Source organism: Alosa pseudoharengus, unplaced genomic scaffold, assembly GCF_046254945.1.
Source record: "Alosa pseudoharengus isolate Yale_2024_CS ecotype anadromous, Long Island Sound unplaced genomic scaffold, YU_APseudo_1.1 YU_APseudo_1.1_scf_23, whole genome shotgun sequence".
In the NCBI taxonomy this organism is placed as follows: domain Eukaryota; kingdom Metazoa; phylum Chordata; class Actinopteri; order Clupeiformes; family Clupeidae; genus Alosa; species Alosa pseudoharengus.
The window spans coordinates 14,836,923-14,863,575 of NW_027468685.1; the positions used below are offsets into that span (position 1 = coordinate 14,836,923).

At 41.7% G+C, this 26,653-nt stretch overlaps 2 protein-coding genes and 1 long non-coding RNA gene across 4 annotated transcripts in view; 2 read left to right on the plus strand and 1 right to left on the minus strand.

Annotated features, from left to right (window-relative positions):
• Positions 1–8,828, plus strand: part of pkhd1l1.1 (PKHD1 like 1, tandem duplicate 1) — a 64,047-nt gene extending 55,219 nt beyond the window's left edge. Inside the window, exons 75-76 of the mRNA XM_076301727.1 lie at positions 4,416–4,569; positions 7,920–8,828. Of these exons, the coding sequence (XP_076157842.1) occupies positions 4,416–4,569; positions 7,920–8,290 (525 nt within the window). The 3' untranslated portion in view covers positions 8,291–8,828. The remainder of the gene's footprint in view (positions 1–4,415; positions 4,570–7,919) is intronic.
• Positions 8,829–10,104: 1,276 nt separating this feature from the next.
• gdf6b (growth differentiation factor 6b) lies at positions 10,105–11,702 on the plus strand. The gene is made up of 2 exons (XM_076301863.1): positions 10,105–10,465; positions 10,744–11,702. The coding sequence occupies exons 1-2, from the start codon at positions 10,105–10,107 to the stop codon at positions 11,700–11,702; spliced, it is 1,320 nt and encodes a 439-aa protein (XP_076157978.1).
• Positions 11,703–16,698: 4,996 nt separating this feature from the next.
• Positions 16,699–20,160, minus strand: LOC143140140 (uncharacterized). Of its 2 annotated transcripts, none has more exons than XR_012990547.1 (4): positions 19,847–20,160; positions 18,420–18,539; positions 17,982–18,081; positions 16,699–17,045 (listed from the first exon to the last, which is right to left on the minus strand). It is a non-coding gene; the product is annotated as an uncharacterized LOC143140140 (long non-coding RNA). The 2 variants fall into 2 exon arrangements; XR_012990548.1 differs by having other exon boundaries at positions 17,986–18,081; positions 19,847–20,159.
• Between the last annotated feature and the right edge of the window lie 6,493 nt (positions 20,161–26,653).

Genomic DNA, 26,653 nt, shown 5'->3' on the forward strand with positions numbered 1-26,653 from the left:
AATGGAGTAACACACTTAACTCAACACTAAGTTTAACACTACTACAGTAAGTAACATGTTTTTAACACCTGATAATGCATCAGCAATACATAACCTTCACTACCACAGTAGATCTAAAGTTTTGATATGCTCATGACATTGTATTCTTATTTAGTCTTTCAGTTTGGTTTGGTTTTTAATTTCTTAGTTTTAGTTTTTACTTAATTTGCAACCATTATATCTGTTGTAGAATATCAGGACTGTATCGATCATATGAAATAGAACTAGATGTACCGCATAGCGGTACAAAATATGACCGCCGCTCAGTCCTGTACATCCGTTCCGCGAAAATAAAGCACACTTCAATTTGTCTCCATATTTTACTCCATCCCCCACTCTTGAAACTTTTGTGTATGCTTGTTTGGCATGCCTGAGTGTGTGTGCGGCTGCACAGAAAGTAGCCTACTGGTGCTGAAAAGGTGAATAGATTGTAGAATAGCCAAAGAAGATGTAGCATTGTTATAAAACCTTTAAAATCTCTAAACAATCACAAGTAGGGCAGTTCATCACAGTTCATCCATTGCAACTGGATTGATGAAAGGTCACTTACACCTGTAGGCTACATTGTATTTGGGAAAAGCAAAAGGTATCAGCATAATGTTATTTATTTATTTATTTGTTTATTTATTTATTTATTTACAAAAACATCTCTGTCAGTTCCATGCCGTTTTCAACAGCTATCAAAAACAAAGGTCATTTTTGGATGGATGGATTTTTTTGTGAATGTTTCTTCTTCTACATAAGATTTTAGTCATCTTTAGTTCATGTAATACTTTATTGTCAATGCACAAATTAAGTAACAGTAATCTGAAACGTTATTGTTAACGCACAAATTAAGTAACAGTAGTCTGAAACGAAATGCTGTTTTACTAGTGGTGCAAATAACTGACATGTCCAAAAGGGCCTTCATGAAATGCGTTGCGAGACTGTTCACACATTTTAACGGGCAAAGTTGAAGAGCTACTGTCCGTTATTGTTTGTGCAAATAATATGCTGATTCATGTTTCCTTGCATTTTGCAACTATGAGGTCCATGGTTTAGTTCAATCTTTTGATTTTCACCCAGCCTAGTCCATGATAGGCGCCCGATAGAAATATTGTTTAATTTTGCGATTGAGATATCCACGCACTGGCGCCCCCCTGCGACGTGTTCGCCCCCCGGTTTCAGAGCTATTCTAAATGCAAAAATGCATAGAGGGAGTTATGACAAAACCGTGACTGTTAACAAACTTTAAGCTATATAAGGTAGGCCCTATGCTAGGCCTATTACACAACACTTGTCACTAGGCTATGCTGGCGACCCAAATAAAATCTCCTTTGGAAACAATGGCTTACACCTTACATTATCAAGCTGCCACCTCTTGGCGAAAAGTTAATAGTTTTGCATATACATTTCACGTAGATCACGGAAAGGGCGAATGAAGTGGACACTTGTAAATGGAACCCAACCCACTGTACAGTAGCTCAAGGTCTGTGGTTAAGCAGCCATAATGAAAGCGTTATCATTGTTTGGATACTTCACACACACGTGTTTTTTAATCGCATAGACTACAACTACCAAGCTGGAATCAAAGCACATCGACTCCCCTCTCACACCCTAAACACGCACTTCGAACAAACAAAAAGCGCCTCAGTCTCACGGAATAGCCATAGGCAAACTGTATCTGACCGGTGTAACGTTGGTACTAAATCATCCATCGCAAAGAATGATTTTTGTAGCACGTGCAACAAATATGTGTAAGTACAGCCCTGTTCTGAATACATCTCAACGTGCGCTCTAAAACATCTGGTTTAAATGGAGATGTAGATCATCACGGGTGCGTTAATAAATCTACATTGCGGCGAGTTGACACAAATTATTCACTTTGACGAATTTATGTAGTTTCAGTTACTTTACTTTGAGCCATGCTCTTCCTTACTTGAATCACCTTTGAAAATAGAGGATTGTAGCCTATATGGGTGTTTGGGAATGAGCGTTGACTCAGATGCTTTTTGAGACTTTGAGCAGCTAAATGTCGCAGCCCGGTGTTTAGGATGCATCATAGACAGGTTATCTTTCAGGTAGCCTATATATTTTCCATTAAAAAACCATCACGTAGCGAACGTGTTGTGGCTAACTCACTTAGCTCCTGCTAGTAGGTTATGGTCATAAGCAAATGAGATGACAGTCGAAAGATACAATTAGTGCTTTTATCAATTTGCTTGGTAGCCTATAAACGCATTTATGGTTTTCTACAAATACATCAATAATGAAATTGGCCTCCATCACTCAACCATGCTAACTGTAACATTATTTTACGTTCTGCTATTGATAGGATTAGCGTAGCCTACCTGCAGTAAAAAACAAGCGTGTCCGATAAACATTCTCAGATTTATTTCGGCTTCAAGAGGAAATGGGAATTACATGTCATGCAGAAATCATCCTACCCTTAGACGTTCTCTGCGGCAAACTACTGTACAGTCTTGTCCTTGTAGGAAGCGTAGTGTCTTTTCAACCCACTTTAGATTAACTTCCAACAAAATTAGTCTCACTGTAACGATGCGCCATCTAGTGGACAAACGACTATGTGACGCCAATACTGGAAATGCATCCAAATTATTATTATGATGAATATGTGGTTTTCCTTTAATCCTACTGAATGTGTAATTATGTATCGGCCGTTCTAATTGCCGATACTGATGGAATACGTGCCTGTGTGTGTGTGTGCGTGTGTATATGTGTACACCACTATCTACAGGCCAATGAGTGTACAGTCACTAAATATACACATAACTTAATTTTTTAGACCCCCCCCCCATGGATGAAATTCTACGAAACTTGGCATACCCCCAGAGAATGTCAGGTTAATCATACACATAAAATTTGGTGCAGTTCTGAACATCTTTACTGAAGAGAGGGGCGATTAAAGCAGAATGATATTGCATTTTCATTTTTTACCGGGGGGGTGCAAATCACAAATGAGTGATTATGGGCTAGGTTGATGTGGGCCCTTGAGACCAACATACCATAAAAATGTCTTCATCCTCGGTGCCACGGTTCAGGTAGTTATTAAGGAAAAACTGCATTTTTTGGGTTTCGGGGGGCCCAGCGCGGAGGGGGAGTGGCCCCCGGGGACCAAACGAAATTTTTCCGTAAAAGTCTAGTGGGGCTACATACCCACCAAATTTCATGTGCCCCGGTGTTTCGGTGCCCCGGGTATCGTTGACCAAAATTTCAGGAAGTAGATGACGGAAAAAAAAAAAATCAATCAATCAAATTGGCCTCCATCACTCAACCAACGCTAACGGTAACATTGCCTAGGTCCTTATTGATATTATAAGATTAACGTACCTGCAGTAAAAACCAAGCATGTCCGATAAACATCCTCAGATTTATTTCGGCTTCAAGAAGAAATGGGAATTACATTTCATGTGAACATCATCCTATCCTTATTAGACGTTCTCTGCGGTAAACTATAGTCCTTGTAGGAAGCGGCCATTGTTATTCCAACCCACGTTTAACTTCCAACAAAATTACGTCTCACTGCAACGATGCGCCATCTAGTGGACAAACGACTACTTATCGCCAATACTGGAAATGCAGCCATGATGATGATGATGAATATTTATTTTGGCTTTCTTTTAATCCTACTGAATTTGTAATTATGTATCGGCCGTTCTAATACCGATAGTATGTGGGTGCCTGTGTGTGTGTGCATGTGTATATGTGTGCACCGCCATCTACAGGCCAATGAATGTACAGTCACTAAATGTACACATAATCTATTTTTTTAAAGACCCCCCCATGGATGAAATTCTACGAAACTTGGCATACCCCCAGAGAATGCCAGGTCAATCATACACATAAAATTTGGTGCAGTTCTGAACATCATAACTGAAGATAGGGACGATTAAAGCAGAATAATATTGCATTTTCATTTTTTACCGGGGGGGTGCAAATCACAAATGAGTGATTATGGGCCAGATTGATGTGGGCCCTTGAGACCAACATACCATAAAAGATTCTTCATCCTCGGTGCCACGGTTCAGGTAGTTATTTAGGAAAAACTGCTTTTTTTGCGGTTCGGGGGGCCCAGCACGGGGGGGGAGTGGACCCCGGGGACGAAACGAAATTTTTCCATAAAAGTCTAGTGGGGCTACATACCCACCAAATTTCATGTGCCCCGGTGGTTCGGTGTCCCGGGTATCGTTGACCAAAAATTCAGGAAGTAGATGACGGGAAAAAAAAAAAAAAAAAAAAAAAAAAACTTTGACAATCCCTATATGACCGCTTCGCTAGCTTCGCTAGCGGCGGTCATAATAATCAAGATGCTACTAGCACCCTTGGAACTACATACTGTACATATCTGAAAACAACACTCTGGCTTTTGGCTTTAGGGGAGCTGTGTAGCGGTTGGGGTCACCATTCTGACTGTGACAGCTGTGCTGAAGGACTCCAGTGGTAGCCTGGTCGACGGTCTCTATGGAAACATAACTATTCGGTTCAAGGGATGCTGGGCCAACTACACTGACCTGAGCATCTCTGACCCAGGTAAGTTTACAGGCATCCCTGAGATTTTTCCTGGAAAACTTGTGGGTAACCAACAACCTGTATGGAAAATATTATAATAACTAGATGTACCGCATAGCGGTACAAAATATGACCGCTGCTCAGTCCTGCACATCCATTCCGCGAAAAGAAATCATATTAATGAATTTGTCTCCATCTTCTACTCCATCCCCCACTCTTGAAACTTTTGTGTATGCTTGTTTGGAATGTGTGTTTGCACACATTCCGCACACAAAGTAGCCTACTGGCGCTGCAAAGGTGAATAGATTTGTTTCTGGGCCAAAAAAATCTGTAACATTGTTATAAAACCTTTAAAATCTCTAAACAATCACAAGTAGGGCAGTTCATCACAGTCCATCCATTGCAACTGGACTGATGAAAGGTACACCTGTAGGCTACATTGTATTTGGGAAAAGCAGAAGGTAGCAGCATAATGTATGTATTTATTTATTATTAAACAAAACAATCCCTGTCAGTTCCATGCAGTTTTCAACAGCTATCAAGAAGAGAGGTCATGTCATGGATTTTTGTGAATGTTTCTTCTTCTACATATGCATAAGTTTAGTCATCTAGTTCAAATGATATTCAGCTTTATTGTCAATGCACAAATTAAATACCAGTAGTCTAAAACAAAATGCCGTTTTTCCCAGTGGTGCAAATAACTGACATGTCCAAAGGGCCTTCATGAAATGCGTTGCGAGACTGTTCATACACATTTTAACGGGCAAAGTTGAAGAGCTACTCTCCGTTATTGTTTGTGCAAATAATATGCTGATTCATGTTCCCTTGCATTTTGCAACCATGAGGTCAATGGTTAAGTTCAATCTTTTGACGCAATCTTTTGATTTTCACCCAGCCTAGTCCATGGTAGGCGCCCGATAGAAATATTGTTTAATTTTGCGATTGAGATATCTACGCACTGGCGCCCCCCCCTGCGACGTGTTCGCCCCCCGGTTTTAGAGCTATTCTAAATGCAAAAATGCATAGAGGGAGTTATGACAAAACCGTGACTGTTAACAAACTATAAGCTATATAAGGTAGGCCCTATGCTAGGCCTATTACACAACACAAATTGTCGCTAGGCTATGCTGGCGACCCAAATAAAATCTCCGTTGGAACCAATGGCTTACACCTTACAGTATCAAGCTGCCACCTCTTGGCGAAAAGTTAATAGTTTTGCATATCAGTAGTAATACATTTCACGTAGCTGTGAATCACGGAAAGGGCGAATGAAGTGGACACTTCTAAACGGAACCCAACCCACTGTACAGTAGCTCAAGGTCTGTGGCTAAAGCAGCCATAATGAAAGCGTTATCATTGTTTGGATACTTCACACACACGTGTTTTTTAATCGCATAGACTACAACTACCAAGCTGGAATCAAAGCACATCGACTCCCCTCTCACACCCTAAACACGCACTTCGAACAAACAAAAAGCGCCTCAGTCTCACGGAATAGCCATAGGCAAAACTGTATCTGACCCTTGTAACGTTGGTACTAAATCATTCATCGCAAAGAATGATTTTTGTAGCACGTGCAACAAATATGTGTAGGTACAGCCCTGCCCTGAATACATATCAACGTGCGCTCTAAAACATCTGGTTTAAATGGAGATGTAGATCATCACGGGATCATAGACAGGTTATCTTTCAGGTAGCCTATATATTTTCCATTAAAAAACCATCACGTAGCGAACGTGTTGTGGCTAACTCACTTAGCTCCTGTTAGTAGCCTAGGTGGTCATAAGCAAATGAGATGACAGTCGAAAGATACAATTAGTGCTGTTATCGATTTGCTTGGTAGCTTATAAACGCATTTATGGTTTTCTACAAATACATCAATAATCAAATTGGCCTCCATCACTCAACCATGCTAACGGTAACATTATTTTACCTACGTTCTGCTATTGATAGGATTAACGTAGCCTACCTGCAGTAAAAAACAAGCATGTCCGATAAACATTCTCAGATTTATTTCGGCTTCAAGAGGAAATGGGAATTACATGTCATGCAGAAATCATCCTACCCTTAGACGTTCTCTGCGGTAAACTACTGTAGCCTACAGTCTTGTCCTTGTAGGAAGCGTAGTGTCTTTCCAACCCACTTTAGATTAACTTCCAACAAAATTACGTCTCACTGCAACGATGCGCCATCTAGTGGACAAACGACTACTTATCGCCATAACTGGAAATGCAGCCATGATGATGATGATGATGAATATTTATTTTGGCTTTCTTTTAATCCTACTGAATTTGTAATGATGTATCGGCTGTTCTAATACCGATAGTATGTGGGTGCCTGTGTGTGTGTGTGCATGTGTATATGTGTGCACCACCATCTACAGGCCAATGAGTGTAGAGTCACTAAATGTACACATAACTTAATTTTTTAGACCCCCCCATGGATGAAATTCTACGAAACTTGGCATACCCCCAGAGAATGTCAGGTTAATCATACACATAAAATTTGGTGCAGTTCTGAACGTCTTTACTGAAGAGAGGGGCGATTAAAGCAGAATGATATTGCATTTTCATTTTTTACCGGGGGGTGCAAATCACAAATGAGTGATTATGGGCTAAGTTGATGTGGGCCCTTGAGACCAACATACCATAAAAATTTCTTCATCCTCGGTGCCACGGTTCAGGTAGTTATTGAGGAAAAACTGCATTTTTTGGGTTTCGGGGGGCCCAGCGCGGAGGGGGAGTGGCCCCCGGGGACCAAACGAAATTTTTCCGTAAAAGTCTAGTGGGGCTACATACCCACCAAATTTCATGTGCCCCGGTGTTTCGGTGCCCCGGGTATCGTTGACCAAAATTTCAGGAAGTAGATGACGGGGGAAAAAAAAAAAAAAAAAAAAAAAAAAACTTTGACAATCCCTATATGACCGCTTCGCTAGCTTCGCTAGCGGCGGTCATAATAACAAATGAATTACTATCAATAATACTCACCCACTCATTCTGAAATGCCCCTCTTAGTCAACTTTGCTGTGTCTTTCTCTTCTATTGGGTAGCTCTTTTTAAAAAACTCACACATGCACTGACTTCACAGTATACGTATATAGCCTCTCAGAACTGTGCACCTTACCCCCACCCCCCACCCCCGACCCCCTTGCACTACTTATTTTATTTCATGTTGTTATATTTATTTTATTTATCTTATGTTCATGTTGGCAGGAGTTGCTCTTAATCTCATTGTACATGTGTAAAGTGACAATAAAAGGCATTCTATTCTATCTATTCTATTCTATTTTTGACTGGGTTGACTGCATTGGTGCAAGCCAATATGCACAATTTGGGAGAATAATAACATTGAACACCTCTCTCTCTCCACAGGTGAAAATCTGACTTTGGCTTTCATTCTGAACAAGTTCCGTGCCTCCTCCCGGTCCTTCACGGTCAAAGCAGTGCCTACCACCACATCCAGCCCCTCCACCAACGCTACCTTGGTCACAGATGTCACCACCATCAACGGCACCGCTCCGCCCGACTCCCCCGTACCCCCAACCGAAATAAAGCCCACGGCCCCCCCAGCCCCCACCACCACCACCACACCCGAGATCACCACTATTGAGTACACCACAGATGAGTCCACCACAGACGACAGTGATTACCCCAGCGTCCTGGACGCAGCGGGCGCTCGGTCCCCCGGCTCCCTGCTTCTCCTCCTCCTCTTCAGCCTGCTCCTCACCCTGACAGTCCTCTGAGGCAGCGGTGGAGAGCACGGCAGCCATCTTGGATATCGATCAAAGCCCAAATCAAGTGTTGTTATGGAAATGTATATTTGGGCTAAAAAAATATCCCAAATTCTTTTAGAAAAAAGAAAGAAAAAACACGTAACAGCATAACCAGTAACCATTTAACGCTTTTTTTGTTCTCTGCTGGTGAAAGTGATGAGAGATTTCTACCTCTTTGAAATTTGCTCTTGAAATGTACTTTTATAGGGATCAAAGCATGAAGGATAATTTATTGTATGGTACAAATGTGATGTGCAAATTTTTAAATATATTTAAATACTCTATTGAAGAAAAATGTTTGTTAAATGGGAAATGAATGTTACTTATTATTTTGGCCATATTAACTATTCCTTGGGAAACTACTTTGGGTGTTTACAGATTTCTGCACAACTTGCACAGTTAAATAACCTATATCACAATGGTCTCAACTCAACAATGATGCACTTTTAGGGGATGAGGCTGTCTATGTATTTTAATTCAATAAATAAATTTGCTTCTCTGGCATAAATCTGTGACGATACTGATTTATTGAAATAATCTTAGATAAGTGAATTAAGTCAAGTGTCAGTGAAACAGAGAAACTTTTCTTTCTGCCTTAAGAATCCTGTCAACACAGAAGGCATGAATGATTGATTCTTGGTGTTAAACTAGAAGAGATGTTTAAATTGCTTGAATATCATAAGACCAAGGCAACTTAGTCAAATAAAAGGCTGCCACCTCTTTAGATTTTTGCCACATAGATTTTCACTTCAGCCAACAGTTGACTATGATTTAATAATTACTGCTAGGCCTAAAGTTCACATTGCAAGTTCACATAACCAAATAGTAATAAATAACAGACCTATCTGAAGGCAAGCCCTAATGATTATGGATAGATACACAAATGCCTTTCTACGGTATAAATAAAGACAGGCAACAATATTTTGATGATAACTTGCCATGACGGTGGGTCACAATGTACAAGTGGAAGCATGGTGCAACTTAAGTGTCCTCCGGAAGAGGGCAGAGTAATACCTCCAACTCGCAGGGATCATCAGGCTAGCGTGAGTCCTTACAATGCCATTGCCTACTATTGCACATCAGTTGAAACAGTTCACTATTGTAGTCTCAAAGAAAGCGTGTCAAAAAAAATCACACGTCGGGAAAATGGTTCCATATAATTCAGAAATGACACGCACCCATTGGATCATTAAGAAAGTAGGCACAATTTTGGATGTAACATGCAGGGATAGAACTAGACGGGGCTCTAGGTGAAATAATGAACATCTAAATAGGCTACCGCCGATAGCCTATCCGTTGTTGACCAAACTGACAGATACACTAATTGTAAAGCACTGTGTTAATTAGGCCTATTTAATCTTAAAATGAATATTCCAGTCTGGTACACTGATGTTTAGCCTATTTGTATTTTGTGTAGCCTAATATTTGAAATTGCACTTCAATGCTATAATTGTATAAGACTTAAATGTCTTTTGTAGGTGGACTATAGAGTTTTCACCTGATTTGGTCTTCGAAAAAGTCTTTGGCATGACAGTAACTAGTGAAGGGTAAATTAGGCTAGTGTCAAGAGTCAATCAATGCTTTTTTGTTTGTTGTCTTGACAAGTCGGAGGCTGTATTGAGGAGGGCGGGTTAAAGTTGGCGCGGTGGTCTGCATGCCATGCAAGAATACTTCACTTGACGTGCATAACTTCCCTGCACCTTCAGCAGTTCATTCGTCCTCTATTAGGTCGAACTACTTCTTAGTTTTTCTTTTCAATACTTTTTTTCAAGGACGCATCCAGCATGAGTGTAAATCGTTTCAAAATTGTCTTGGTAGTTTTTACCTATTTCATGGACTTAACGTGTTTTCAAGCTATGTCTGTATTCTTACCATCGGCTCCAATCAGCAAAGCTGGGAAGATCCTTGACGACCAAAAAACAGCAAAAAAGATGAAGGATATCTACGTATCGTCACCATTATCATCACCTAATGGTAAAAGTTCTCAGCGAGGCCGAGGATCGAAAGACTCCGTGCAACCGCATGAATACATGCTCTCCATCTACAAAACCTTCTCAGCAGCAGAGAAGTTGGGGCTGAATGCAAGTCTTTTTCGAGCATCTAAGGCTGCGAACACTATTACAAGTTTTGTGGACATTGGGCAAGGTGGGCAATCTATCTATCTATCTATCTATCTATCTATCTATCTGTCTGTCTATCAGGCTGTCTGTCTGTCTATTCATTTATGTAGCCTATAGCATTATATATTATACTGTATATATAGTTCATATGAAAGAGTTTAGTTAGCTCACCTTTTTGATAGCCTACAACATGTTCTTCAGAAGAATTTTACTAAAGAAAGAATTTTTTGGAAATTTCTGAAAAAGACAAAACTTTCATCTATCTATGAAAGCAATAAGCAAATACTATACTTCCTTTCACAGATGACCTGCTGACCTCTCCCCTCCAGAGACAAAAATATCTATTTGACATCTCGACCCTCTCTGATAAAGTGGAGCTACTGGGTGCCGAGCTACGGATATACACAAAGGTTTCCGGGATCCTCCGGGCGTCCGAGATGGGCGCGGTAGAAGTCCAGATTTTGTCCTGTCAGTCGCACCACGTGCTGGACTCCAAAACCCTGGACCTGGGGGACTCTTTGAAGCCCCACTGGGAGGTCCTGGACATATGGGAGATCTTCCAGGACTGGCAGAGACACCTCCAGGGCCGCCACTTCTGCCTGGAGCTCCGGGCCATGGTGGACAACCCTGAGAGGGAGGTGGACCTGCAGCAGCTGGGTTTCCGCAGAAACAACCGCCCGCACCTGAAGAAGGCCATCCTGGTGGTCTTCACTCGGTCCAAGAAGCGGCAGAGCCTCTTCTATGAGAAGCGGGACAAGATCAGAGGGCATGTGGCGTGGGAGAAGAAGAACGTGGCCAAGGAGAACAACTCCCAGCATCACCAACAACAGCAGCAGCAGCATCAGCAGCATCAGCAGCAGCTGAGGACCGGCCGCAGTCGACGCGCGGCGCTCTCCGCGTCCGGCGGCGGTGGCGGCGCCCGCCACGGCAAGCGCCACGGCCGGCGCTCCCGCTGCAGCAAGCGCCCGCTGCACGTGAACTTCCGCGAGCTGGGCTGGGACGACTGGATCATCGCGCCGCTGGACTACGAGGCGCACCACTGCGAGGGCGTGTGCGACTTCCCACTGCGCTCGCACCTGGAGCCCACCAACCACGCCATCATCCAGACGCTGATGAACTCCATGCGGCCGGGCACCATGCCGCCCAGCTGCTGCGTCCCCTCCAAGCTCAGCCCCATCAGCATCCTCTACATCGACGCCGGCAACAACGTCGTCTACAAGCAGTACGAGGACATGGTGGTGGAGGCCTGCGGCTGCAGGTAGCCACGCCGAGGAGACGGGTCAAATCACGGGGTGAGACAGGAGCTGGGAGGAAAGGATTCATCGCTCAGAGAAGAAGAAAGAGAATGATTCGAGGAAGAGAGAGAGAAGAGGAAAACAAAACAGAAATAAACATGCTTATTCATTTGACATTTGGAGTGAGAAAAAAAAATGATGATGCGAGGAAGAGAGAGTGTGAGAGAAAGAAAGAGAGAAAGAAAATGAGACAGATTGACTTGCAATGCATTTATGCCTTTGGCAGAAGCTTTGATCCAAAGTGACTTGCAGTATAAGACAGGTATGCAGTCATTTGTCAGTTAGTGTGCATTTAGGGTGTTTGAGTCAAATCAGTCACCTCTGCTCTATGCTTGCCATAAAGACAAAGCTATAGGAACACTTGAATAAGGGAGGTCATTGTAGCTCCCGTGGTTGTGCTACTGTACATATAATGGGAGTGCAGCTGGAGATTGCAGATGCATCAGGGCAACATGAAGCCATTCTCCATTTCCATACATATGTTACTGTAGTGCTGTCACAGCACCTCCCATCTTAATCTCTGAATAGTACAGGTTGGGTATCTTGTATGTCATTGCCACGTCTTCTTATGTTACTCTCCAAATGTCAGTCAAATGTCAATGAGGAAGGGGAAGGAGATAATGAAGTGGGCGCAAATGACTGCAAACCATTACATCCAAAGCAGCCACACAGGTCAATGACATGCTTTTGGTTACATTTGTAAATAGTTGTACATTATAATCAGACTTTGTTTTTGATAATTTATGTTATATTTATGGTAAATTATACCCATTCTCATTGTAATCATTTTTACAACCAAAATGTTCTCTAACACAGAGATATTTTTTTTTATGTTACTCACACATGATGCTGGTCAAACTGTTCTACCTCATGGCACACACCCAACACCCAAGCTTGACTTTTAACGTCTCTTGCTTTTGCAGAAAAACAATAAAATATTATCAATAAATGTAAAGACTGGGAGAAATATACATATTCAGCAGTCTGTCCATTGCATGCACAGTGAAACCTCATCAGTATGTCTGTTAATCTGTTCACTATCCCATCATAGCCCACATTCACATTCTGTTTTTCAACTTCAAATGTTTTCCCAAAATGTTTACATTCTTGGACTAGAGGAAAATGGCATAAATGTTTAAATGCTTTCCTTTATTGCAACAATATATTTGGTATCAGCTGTGGCCAAGAAACTGTTTAAAGGGACACCTCAGTCATTATTGTGCAATATATCCACAGAATGCTCTCAGGATTGTGGAGGATTTAGAGTTGCATATTTTAGATATAAGTGATGCTTATAGCCATCTGTAGAGTAATGGTTATCATTTCCCATTGCTTTAGGACTGTGCATAAAGTAGCAAATGTAAAAATGTCATTGGAATAGACAGTTGAGAAAGATTTGGATTGTACACTTTTCACATATTATCCAGTGTGTATACTAAGTCACCAAAGCTGACTAAAAAAACAATAATGGCCTTTGTTTTTTTTATTTTTAATTTCTGTTGAATAATCACTGAGGAAAATTCAAAGCCTAGCAAAAGAAAGAAGATTGTTGGCCTGACATCTGACATCTTGAGAGATTTTCATGAGATTCTCAAAGAAATCATAAATATAAAATTTTCTGGCATTAAATGCCCTTAATGCAACATATTGTACTGTATATTTTGCAGCAATAATGTAAGAGTCTGTACCATTGTAATGTGTTAGTGGTGTGGTGTGTGTATGTGTGTGAGAGAGAGTTTCTCCTGTGTTTGTGAGGACAAGCAGAGGTGATTGTGAGGTCAGCAGACGTTCAGGGTAACCATTTCTGGGTGGGCTCTTAAGTTTTCTAAGATCCCGACACAAACACACACACACAAACACACACACACACACACACTGGGACAGGGACAGAATGGCCTGGTGCCTGGGATTTCCCCTCATGTGCTAGACCAGCATTCAGTCACAATTTGAAGAGGACAATAACTGGAGAGAGGGCTCTACCATCAGATTATGGTGTTTTTTTGTACGGAGGGTCAAAGGTCAAGTGCCCTTTTGTCTGGACACTGTGTGTGCATTTGAAAGGTACACAAGCACAAGAGAAAGAGGAAGCCCTGAAAAGAAAGTGAGAACAAGAAGGAAGAATGTGTGTAACTTCCCTCAGTATTTCTCTCTGTCTCTCTCTCTGTGTCTGTCTCCGTCTCTCCCTGTCTGTCTGTCTATCTCTCTCTCTCTCTCTCTCTCTCTCTCCCTCTGTCTCTCTCAGACTTAGGCCTGGTCTTTATGGAAGACCAGATTGTATGGTTATCTTAATTAAATCAAATGTTGTTTTTCTTCATTGTAAACCAAAAGTTTTGACCAAAAGATCACTTTGGAGTAGACTTTGGGGCAGTTTCTCCATACATGGATTAAACCTATCCGTGCCCTAAAAGAGAATTTCCACTGAGAGACAGCTTTTAGTCTAGGACTAGGCTTAATCCATGGACCAGCAATTAAACAGCTACTCAATTACAGTAACACAGCACTCAGAGGTTAAGGCTTGGTCTGACTCTCTGGATCTATAATGTGTAACAGAACAGGCCTGTACCACAACCCAGCAAATGCAAGCATATAAGTTCCTTGCACAGTTAGAATAAGATATTGTATGGGGTCTTCAAAAACTAGGTTTTATTAGTACCTCTACTTCATAGCAAAGCTGCATAACATTCTCAATAACTTCTGTGAGCATCTGACTTCTCTGATCAACAGAGATAAACAGAGTCCGGGAGTATGGTTTGGGCGCTTGAGAGCACCTGGTCTGATGACGGTGGTTGGTCGTAGTGCTGGTTTACACCCCGTCCGTCTGCGCTGGAAATGCAAACCAGATGAGACGGTTTGGCGGCCGAGAATCTCCCGCGTTGGTGATTAAGCGAGCCTGACCACACACTCATTACCACGCGTCATGCCCACGGCCCACCAGTCACCTCTCAGTGGTCACAACATCAAAAAGAAATGACACGGGATGCATAGTAAAACCACTTGCTCACAAGTTTCCGTTTTTAAAGATCACAGACGTACATTTAGTGGCAATCACCCTCACCCACAGCTTGCTGTAGAACTCCTACAGATTCTCTTTAATCTCTTATTTGTTTGATTAATCGGGTCTGAATCAGACACCTGATCCAGTCTTGTCTCTACTACTCTGCAGATTGCTTGCACATTTCTCCTAAGGTTCAGGTGTTGTTGAGAACTTGAGTCTCAGAGCCACAGGGTTTTGGTTTACCTGCCCTTTCCCCATGTACACTCTGTCATCCTTGCACGTATTGGAGAAAAAAGTATGGCGTCATTGGCGTGGAGGCCTGTGATGTTAGTGAATTTGGACCAGGGATATCATATACCTACCGTTGGCTGACAGGATTGGTTTGGTCCCCCAAGAAAAACCATTTCATGCAGTTCAGTGCATTACATATACTGTGTACAGAGCAGAAAAGTGTTATTGCAGCAGGCTGTGGATCTGAGTTGAACCTGGTCTGGTCTGCAGTAAATTGCCATGTTCCACTCTTTCACTATAGACTTGATAAAGAGGGCTTCAAAAGTCAACATCATAAGGTGAATGAGAGGATTTGGGAATTTGAGAAATACATTTGAGGCTGGGTCATTTTACACACTTGGACGCTGCTCAGGGGCCTTCACACCAACGGTAAAAATCATTTTCAGATGTATCAAACAGCCCCCCCCCAAGCCAAGACACCCTCTGTGTGAGTGTGTCCCTGGCGGAGGTCGGGAATTAGCGGTATTCTCGGTGACAGGATCGATGTGAGCTTTCAGGTCGGTATAAGTCAGCGTGGGCTTTATTGATTGTGAAGTGGCTGGCCATGGAGGTGAAACATGAGCTGTGTCCAGGGAGACGACTCCTGCATCTCCTTCCAGGACGGCTGAGAGCGGGGAGGAAATATGCTCTGACATTAACAGGGGCTGAGGAGGAAGTGCTGATGGGTTCAATTAAGTGTGTGTGTGAGGGGGGTGAGTTTGTGTGTGTGTGTGTGTGTGTGTGTGTGTATGTGTTTGTGTGTGTGTGTGTGTGTCTGTATGTGAGAGAGTGACAGAGAGAGATGTGTGTGTGTTTATGTGTGTGTGTGTGTGTGTGTGTGTGTGTGTGTGTGTATGTGAATGAGAGTCTGTATGTGTGTGTGTGTGTGAGCCACATGAGATTGTTTAACCTGAGATAGGTAAACGTACATGCCTGCATAATGAGCACCTGAAAGTCTACGCGAAGAAGGTAGTAATATGTGGATCTCATTCTCACAGTGAAACAAAGCACCGTCTTTTACAATCACAACGCTACATTTACTCACAATCACTCCCGCTGCATGGTTCCAATTATTCCCTTCAAACTGCCAAAGGACATAAACGGCCATTACACCAGAATGTGTTACCCTTGTGACAGTTGTAATAATAATAGTGGATTTTATGTCTCATCAGTTGCTTTGGCTTCTCTGTTTAGCTACTCCCTAGTTGTTTCATATCCCTATGCACCCAAGAGATAAATGATTGAGAGTTTACGAGAAGTTTTAAGTATATTGTTTTCACATACATCATATCTCCCAACACTGTAAAACCCGACAAGTTAATTGAACTCAAAAAAATTGGTGAAACCGATTACACAAAAAAATTTAAGTAATAGTAACTCAGTTTTGCTAAGTCAAAGAAACTTACCTTTTTTAATTAGTCTTCACTAGCAAATTTTGAGTGTGTTCAACAAGGTTTTTTTAAGTTAAAGAAACATCAACTACATGAGTTCACGGTAATTAATAAAATTAAGCTTAGATAGCTTAATTGGATTTATTGATGTCAGCCTGAAATATTTCATTTTGCTTCAACCAATTCTTTAAATTAAATTTAAAACTTAAAAGTTTTAATTTCCAGAAAGTTGAACAAACTTGTCCATTTTGATTAGTTTCAACTAAGGACTTGAAAGAAAATTATTAAAAAGGTTGACAAAGGCCAGTGAAATTCTTCTTAATCTTTTATTTTCATGTAAACCATGGAAACAAATACAGGTTGGAGTTCAGAACAGGGCTGTAGTGGAGGCTAAATTCAAATAAACACAGTTTAGATCAAGGGCATAAAGACTATAGATAGATCGATAGATAGATAGATACTATCTATCTAGATAGATAAATAGATAGATACTTTATGACAAATGCCTGACCAATGCTAGGAAATTCAACAATCATTTCAATCCAAAACAACAGGAGTCTTCTTTGGGCAGAGGGATGTATTTGCACTGTTCGTGCTGATCAGAATGAGTTCAACAGTAAGGTCCTCAATATCTGGGAACTCCGATTGAGAGACCTGAAGAAATGAACAAAGAACAATTGTGTGTTAATTGAATATCTAATAGGCATTACATGTCAAGTGATACCATGTCATATTAAGTTTAACATTTTATCTTCAAACTTTTCCAGGGCAGTTGCATTATTGAAATAATTACTTGAAATAATACTAAGTAACTTCCCTGGAGTTTCTTGGAAAACAAACAGAAAAACAAAAGCTTGAAATGTAACTCCAGCGTTATTCGACACATAGCCCTGTTGTTCGAGGTCACGGCTGTTCGTAAGAATAAAATTAAAAGAATTAAAAAAATTGGTGCAACATAGACTGAGTAGACGTGGCCCAGCAGCTATTGATAACCTACCAGGGAATTTGGCTTTAGTTTCAGTTCAGTTCAAATGCCTTGTTAGGTTAGTTTAAAGGGGTGGTTCAGGATTTTGGACATAGGACCTCATTTCCAAGTTACCAAGTGTGATATTACATTAATACACAGGATTAGGTGTTATAATCCCTTGTGCCAAGATCCAAGATAAAAACACAAGTTGGAGACCGTTTTCAACACGTTTCATCCAGTCCTTCTAGTTGCAGAGTTCGCAGGTGCTAGGCTGGCGCGAGTCAACAGTATGTGTAAGCCTGCCACTAAAAACAGTCTTACCCACTCCATAGTACACCGAGGCAAATAAATATAACGCCTGAATAGACTAGGACTGGATGAAACGTGTTAAAAACGGTCTCCACTGATAAATATCACACTTGCTAACTTGGAAATTAGGTCCTATGTCCAAAATCCTGAACCACCCATTTAAGCTGCTGGACCAGTATTTGCTTTATGTTGTACTCAATTTTCTCATTGTTTTTCATTCTAATAGCATGCGTTGACCTCGAAAACAACAGGCCATGGGTCGCTTAATGCCACAGTTACGCTTTAACTGTCATGTCAATAGAAAACATACTTACTTACATCCCATGTCTTTAGAAAAGTGGCATCATCCTCATGGAGGTAGAAAGGAAGGCCACGGAGCGCTACAGCACGTCGGATATTTACATCTGAGGATCCCTGCATGAGAAAACATGGAGTCAAGCCAGTTAATAACTACAAAATGCAATTCAATAGGATTACTTTTCTTTGATAGTACAGCTTCTAAAACCAAAGCATTCTTTTTATCTTAAGTCCATGGAGGAGTTGTAATCTACAAGACCTCTGCTTTCAAAGGGGGTCAAGCACTTGAATATAAGTCGAAGTATGTGGAAACAGGGCCATTGTTAGTAGGCGGTGTGCAATTTTGAGCAAAAACTCAAAATAGGGGGGTAAGTGTAAAGATTTAAAACACATTTTGGTCAGAACCACACATGAAATGAATCTATTCCAAGTATTTGTACAAAAGAAATGCTTACCTGGGATTCCAACATGATTGCAGGCCACCACCGAACCAATAGGCTATGTCTGCGGGGAAGGACGTCTGATATGATCTCCTTCCTTCTCAATGCCAATGTTGTTTGCATCAACTTCTGAATCTGTGAATTGAAGGACGAATACACATTTGAACATACTGACAATCTCTATTAGGACAATCCACCATCTCATGATGTCGCTTTAAATGCCACTTTAAATGCATCCTTAAATGGCCGAGAACAGTTTGCACATTAAATGGTTGTTTTCACCTACACAGCTGACATGCGAATAATACACATTCTGACTGAGCATGAACTGTGTGTGACCGTGTCAAATGAATTTAGGCTACTGACTTAAAGGAAAATTCCGGTTTTTAGCACTTTAAGGCCCTTTTCTGGTTTTTGTTTTGGATGAACTAGAGTGGTGGACCCCGAAATTTTGACGATTGGTCCTGTCTCGACTTTTCTGACTCGTTTTGAATCGCCTTTTCACTTCTCAGGGTGGCTGGCAATGGGCATACTGTAGTAGGCTACTCAAACATGTCCTAAAACAACCCTTAACGTTCGTTTTCAAAACTGTGCAACTCACCGAGTGGTTAGTGGTGTTCGTTGATGTTCCAAAACAAGTAGCGTAGCGAAATACAGTTTCTGTCGTCTTTTATTTGGCATTTTGTAAAATCCCATTGATTTCTGTTGGAAGACTCATTGCATGCTGCGCCACTGTCTATGCTTCAGGTTCAAATACGAATCATACATTGCGCCGATATATTTGCTTTTAATAGTCAACGAACTCCACTAACCACTCGGTGAGTTGCACAGTTTTGAAAACGAACGTTAAGGGTTGTTTTAGGACATGTTTGAGTATAGCCTACTACAGTATGCCCATTGCCAGCCACCCTGAGAAGTGAAAAGGCGATTCAAAACGAGTCAGAAAAGTCGAGACAGGACCAATCGTCAAAATGTCGGTGTCCACCACTCTGGTTCATCCAAAACAAACCAGAAAGGGGCCTTAAAGTGCTAAAAACCGGGATTTTCCTTTAAATGTGCAGACAGTCAGTAACATGACAGTGGACTAACGTTAATGGAGGAACCATTGCTAACATGCTGTAAACTATAATGTTGCAGGACCTGTGCCCTGTTATCAAGCAGTGCACCACAAAGCTTGCACTTCCAAGCTATTGTGTTAAATAGTGCTAACGGGGGTTAATTAGTTCATATTTTTAGTACTCACATTGGCAAATTGAGTTAGATCGCTGGCTGATCCAGCAAGTGCTGGCATACAGCAGCCAAATTCTTAGCTGCTAGTGCTAGCTAGTTCTAACTGGATAAAGTTACGTCATGTAGCCTAAGACAATATTTTCAAACATTCGGGTTTTAAACAATATGATAAAGGACGTGCTTTAGGGTCAGCACCTCACTTTTCCACTTACGTTTAATTGCGGTTTTTCTCTCTTCTCGTCGTCTCCTCTCTCGTTCACTGCTCTTGTTCTCGTCTCTTGTCATCTGGTGGTCGACCGTTGCCGGCGTCGCTTGTCACTCAGCGTTGGCTAGTTGGTGCTGTACACAAGGTCCACGTATGGCAGAAGATCCGCCTACAAATTTGCTACAATTTGCGTGGGGAAGTTTCCCACGCTTTCTATTTTTTCAAATGACTTAAAGCGGATGAGTGCTGTCAACTTAAAAGTTCAAATTTGTTCAAGTAACACAGACGATTAGAGTACTAGTAACTTTTTTTCATTTTTGAGTGTTTACAAATCAAAAACATTGTTTTACTTGTACTGTTCGGTTTTACAGTGAAGACGAAACATAGTATTTGGCAAAGTCTTTGGTTGTAAACAGTATTAGTTAAGAGGTTGTATTATGGTTTAGCACAGGGCATAGCCTAATGTATGAATTTCATGAGAAGGTAAAGCTGCTGTGTGAAATAGGCCTACTATTGAACAAATACATTTGGTGAATGTATGAGCAACAACTTCATCAGCAACCCAGCCTATTCAGTGAAAGCTCCGCTCATGTCAACATTGATATAGTGCTGCAACAAGGGGCTTAACAAGCCACACGGACAGAGGTCAGTGTTCGCCGGCGGGCCTTGTGCTCAGCAGGAACTAATCTAAAGTGTCACGTCGATGAGGTGGGGAGCAGCGCCTGTTCCGTCACCCGCGGAGAGCCTGTCAATCTATGGACACCTTCCTTCCTTCCTGAACAGGGTCTGCTCTCGTCTGAGACAGAAGGAGATGAGTGTTTGTCAGTGTGTTAGCGTACATCAAGGGCAGGCTATTGTGACGGATCACAAATGGGTTAAGGCAACAAAGTTAATGGGGTTGAGGTTTGGTTTGAATTAGATTGGGTAAATATGCAAATACGTCATTAGAAAATACTATTATTTCTTGTGTTGTGTTAGTGTCCAGAATATCTCCTGTTCTGTCACCCGCGGAGAGCCTGTCCATCGATGGACACCTTCTCTCCTTCCTACCCCAGCCTCTGCTCTGAGTCTGAAAGAGACGAGTGTCTGTCAGTGTTAACTAAAGAATCTAGTGAACATGCAGGGCAGGCCATTGTGATGGATCAGGGCACTGCATACAACACAACAAAACCGCCCACCTGAATGCTTCAGAATTAAATATAAACTTTTTTAATATTGATAAAATATTTAACACCCAACTCTCCTACTGGAAAGCCTTTTATCTCCCTGTGTCTACCCCATCTGCATTGCGCTGTGTCATGGTCATGCATTTATCTCTGAATATCTCTCATTTGTGTGTGATAAATATTCCATGATAAGTTAGATGTAAGGAGTGGTGGTTGGGGAAAGGAATGAAACTTGATTAAAAATGCAAACAAGTAATTTGGAAATACTGTTATCTGTAGTGTAGTCGCCTGTTGACAGCCTTCCAGTTGGTGGATATCTTCCACCCTGAGCAGCCTCTGCTCTCATCTGAGGAGATGGGTGTCTCAGTGTCAGTGTTAGTGCCAAAGACGGTGAAAAACATGGGCATTCAAAAGTGAAGCAACTGGACAAAACAACAGAGTGGAGGAGATTTTTTATAAAATATGGGTCAGTTCTGACCAGCTCTGACTGATATTCTATTTATTATGCAGGGTGTAGCTCCGATCATGTGTTTGTATTTTACAATAATGTAGGTTGTAGTGTAGTGCGCTAACACGCTTCAGAGCACAAGGCTCTCTCTCTCCATGAATGCTGCTCTAGATGAGATAATCCAGTTCCAAAAATGCATATTACATTTAATCCAAGCTGCTGTTTATTTGCTTTACTGGCTAACAACACACTAAGTTAATCCTATCATAAGCATTAGCACACATACACACACATATAAGAACACACACACACACACACACACACACACACATACATTAAGTCGAAAGGATGCTTAGCACCCAGAGAGGGAGACCCTCAGCCCTACTAGCTAACCTCTAGGTGTTGATTGCTCCGCAGGCCCTAAACCCAGCTTCGCCCCCCCACCACCACCCCCCTGGCCCCCCCCCCAGCCTTCCCATGGGATCACAATGCCTCTGGCAGCTCCCTCTAAAGCCGTTTCAACTGCCCGCTTCCAGGGACGAGGTGAAGAGGTCAACTTCAGAGCGCTGCCTAATGGTGCCAAATAATGTCAGTCACCTTCAATCAGGGCCCGTCCAACGCGGAGCTGGTGGCTTTTCCCGATCCCGAGCAGCACAGAAATGCCAGGAATCCGACTGAAGGGGGTCCACCGTGGTGCCGTGAGGTGACAGACACTAGCCCCAGGCCCAGGAGCACAGGGGCCCTGGTTCTTGTCTGCTGCTAATCAGAAAGGGCACTGTAGCAGAGGCAGGTGTTTCGCTCTCGTTGCTACATCCCTTAACATGTCCATTATGGAGGGGTAAGTGGCTCAAATATCTTGGAATTGTCTGTGGCACATGTCTTGGAAAGAATTAGCTGGTGATGTGGTTTTAATGTTTGACAGAAATTGTCATTAAAGTTGTGAAACATAACTAGGCTAAAAGTGATTTAAATGGGGGTTGGCGATTGTTTGAAAAAAGCATCCTTCATTGTCATTCAATAATGACTTCAAATCAAATTTGCATCAAATGTGTTGGCCTAGCCGGGAAAAATCCAAACTCATTCACAAAGTGAATAGAGTCTGGTGACTCATGATTGGGATTTGTTTCCAACACTTACATCGCGACAGGCACCACAATGTATGTGGGTCTACCTTTGCTGTAAATACATTTCTGCATTTTTCCAACTGCATTTTTTGATGTTTGCAGGTGTTGCTGCTTCTGTTTATCACAATAAGTTTCAGTTTTGTCTTCCCCTCTTGTCGCTGATGGGCCTGACATTTTTCTTGTCTGAGTGAAATGGTTATGAACTATGGTGTTCCAGACTAGATCTCCCTGAAAGAAAATCTAAGTGGGTGAGGCCAGGCTAGTATTAGCCACTATCTTGGAACATTCAAACGGGAATATTCCTGCTAAGGGTGTATATCACACACTGAAAACAATTTGTATTATTACTATTCAATAACTCTTAAAATAGTAAAAATAGTGTTTCTTAGTTTATTTGTGCCCCCCATTAGCTACAAGTAACAATGCAACAGTGCAAAAAAATACTATATGCACCTTGACATTATCTATCATATCATATCAAATGTAAACTGCTAAAAATGTTGAGATCACACACAAAAAAGCTTGATCACAGCTCAACATAAGAATTCATGAGATCAGTGATCAGTGACAAAACAGAGGCAAATCTGCACATCCCATACATGTATACTGGAGCAGCAGTATGTGCCCTCCACCACACACACACACACACACACACACACACACACACACACACACACACACACACACACACACACACACACACACCTCGTCTCTCATCTGCCCTCACATTCTCATCTGCTCTCACATTCACCTGGACCACAACCATCCTTGTGATACTGAATGTGTGTGTGTGTGTGTGCGTGCGTGTGTGCGTTCCCTTTCCCTCTTCAGATCAGAAGCATAGCCCACTGATTTGAGAGCACAGCCTCTTCTCCAAAGTCAACAGTGGAGCAGCACTTGCCAGTCTTCTGATCCCTGCTGTGTCCATCGCGGAGGCTGATTGGGCCCCATTATCCCCCTGAAACAAATGACATCAACTCCACTCAGCCAGCCGTGCGTTCAGACAGACTTGATTATTTGCTTAGGACAGGCCACTGACCATTTCATTTCCACTCTCTTTAGATGTGCCGAGGGATTAATCGGAGGTAAAGACAAAGACATTCATCTTTGGCACAAAGAGACATGCTTACTATAGGTGTTGTAATTCACTGCAAAAGGAAGACAATAGCCACACAAATGTTAAATATGGTGTTTACATGAGAACACAAGAAACTGAATGTGCTTCAACACTTGTGTACATATTTAAGTGAATTAAAGTTGTTTATTCCAACTGAAACTGTATTAAGTACAGATAAACATGTATGTAATAACAAATATTTACATCTTGCTATTGACCTCAAATCTCACAGCTCTGGGTGTCATGAGGGGCAAGAGTAAGCATGGCCTCATACAAGTTGCTATCTGGACCAAATCAGCTCTTTATACACAACGTCCATTCAGGGCATCTGATATTTGACCACTGAGTCCTTCAACAGAATGAGGTCTGTGCTTGCTTTAAGTTATTTCGCATTCCAGTTGAATGTCGTCCCCCCATGGAAAGGAACCCAGCTATTATCACACCGCATGCCAAAGCATTAGAGCTGCATCATTGCACTCAATGGCAGGTTTTAGAGGAGAGACAAATTGAATACGGTCCTCAGTTAAAATTCCTCTTCGGGGGCAGGACACGGAAGTCGGTTCTTTTTTTCCTGGACATGTTTATGGCGGTTGGCCTGACAGCTGGTCAAAAGGGAGGATTGATGGCAGTCCGGGAGAGGGACAATCAACTGTCCCTGCCCTACGCGGTGGATTCAATGGAGCCCTCACATCTGGTCTTACCAAGCACCTTGGACCTGAGTGTAAATATATACCAATACATTCCAATGCACTCCCATCTAAGGAATGAGTTGCATAGGCATGAGCAACTAGTTTTCAACAAAGTTTTGAATGAAATTCCATTGTATTTCTCTTGTATAATTTGAAATAAATAGGAAGGAATGGGAATTATAAAATTAACGCTTTGTTGCTTGAGTTTGGTTTTGTTTTGTTTTTGTTTTTATTATTGTTAATTTAATGCTGTTTCTTTATTTTTGTTCTTGTCATCATTGATTCATCTTGTGTCTTGGGCATAAAATGTAAACATTGAATAACTATTGTATATGATAATGTGCTTTAAAAAACAGAATGTGAACTTGAACTAGAGAGCAGTCTTCCTGCTGGCCTATTAGAGATGTGTCTTTTGCATGTCCTGCAATGAAATTATGTGAGGCATAAAAACATCTTTCCCCAAACATTTTCCCTCCTTAAACTTGAAAGGCAGCCGTTTTATCACCCAGTTCTGCAGAAAAAAAACGACACGAAAAGGCTCCTTTTTACAGTCTCTAAGCATCACTGGCCAAACGCAATAGATTAGGCTAATTGCACTCTTGGCCTGGTTATCGGCGGACCTTTTAAAATTCACCAAGGTGCTGCTCCAAAGGGTTAATGAGCTGTGCACCACACTGGCCTGGCCCTCTGCCTTTCAAAGGCCGCTTTATTCTCCTGGACAGACCCATAAACACATCCCATATAGACGCCTAGTAAAGTTCGCAGGCTTCCATGTCTCGTCCTTCCCTTGGTCATTTCGGGGTAGCAACTAACAGCAACCGTTTAGTTATTTACAGTCAAATTTACTTACAGACAGAGGTAATTTTGTATTGATTGTGTCCTGACAGACACTGATTATTGATAATGATGTAGACAATGTGGGTATTTAGTTGGCTGTTTATAAGCGCTACCAAGTAATTTTGCCATGATAAATCACACACGCACAGTGGGCTGCCTGCCTCACGTATGTGCTCCTATGGAAGAAACTAAAAAGTGAAAGAAGTGAGTAAAATAAAGTGTAATCATGTCAACACACTCTCTGTAGTTTCCACCACTACAAACAATCAGAGCTACTGTTGCCATTTAGGTTTTAGTGCTACACATTAGTAAATTAGTAGTAAACATTTTTGTATTAACCTGTTAAAAGGAAGGAGGGGAGAAAGGAAAGAGGGAAAGATGGAAGGAAAGATAACAGCGTATATGCTGCTGTAGTGGCCATCAGCCTTACTATAGATGCTGTGGGACTGAGCTGTTGTTAATATTGCAGCTTTATGTTAAAGGCCAGCATGGGCGTAATGCTGTTTAGCACAGTCACTGACAGAAAGCACACCAGCCTGGAGGCTCCACTCAGATACAGGCCAGATCTGGGCCACATGTGCCCTGGTGCTCGTCTGTTGTTTATGTGTGTGTGTGTGTGTGTGTGTGTGTCAGACTCTGTGCTTGGGTGTGCGCTGACCCGGAATGACCCGGGAGTGTCCTGTGAACCCGGGACAAGAGGCGGGATCAGAGAACTCATTCAGCAACCCCCCCTAACCCCCTCCACCCCTCCTGCTAATGCGTATCTCAGTTGCGGCCGTGAAAACAATCTAATGAGGACGCCATAATCTACACAGCTTTGCTCTACTCTGCTCCGCAAATCCTCACGCTCCTCAGCTAGGAGGGACCGTTGGTGTTCTTACATATATAGAGTCTAGACGTTTTTGGGGTCACAGTTTAATTTAAATAGGCCTTTTAATATACTTCTATGGGAAACGTCTGTAAAATGTATGTATATTTTTTATATTATAGGCCTTTATGATATTTATGTTAAAACATATAAATATGGCCTCTTAGGAAATACGTTAACAAAAAATACATATGTTTTACATATGACCTACTTTGCATGTTGAAGGGCATCTTGCCATTTTTGAATTAAATGTATAGCTTTTTTTCCACAAATGTATCATACATGCAATTATTATACATGTCAGTGTTATCCCTGGGTACATTATTATTATTTTTTTTTTTCATTTTTTATACAAAAAATTACATTTTATTTATATATTTTTTCAATATGGGCTAAATATAAAAAAATATTTAAAAAATCTTATGAGGATGGTAATCTAAACTGCACCGCAACCCTGAGCCTCGTCAGTTTGAAGGAGCTGTTGATGTTCTCATATGTGGACACAGACCAGGCACAGAGAGATTTTTTGGGTTACTGTCTACTTTACTCCCTTCAGCCTTACTAC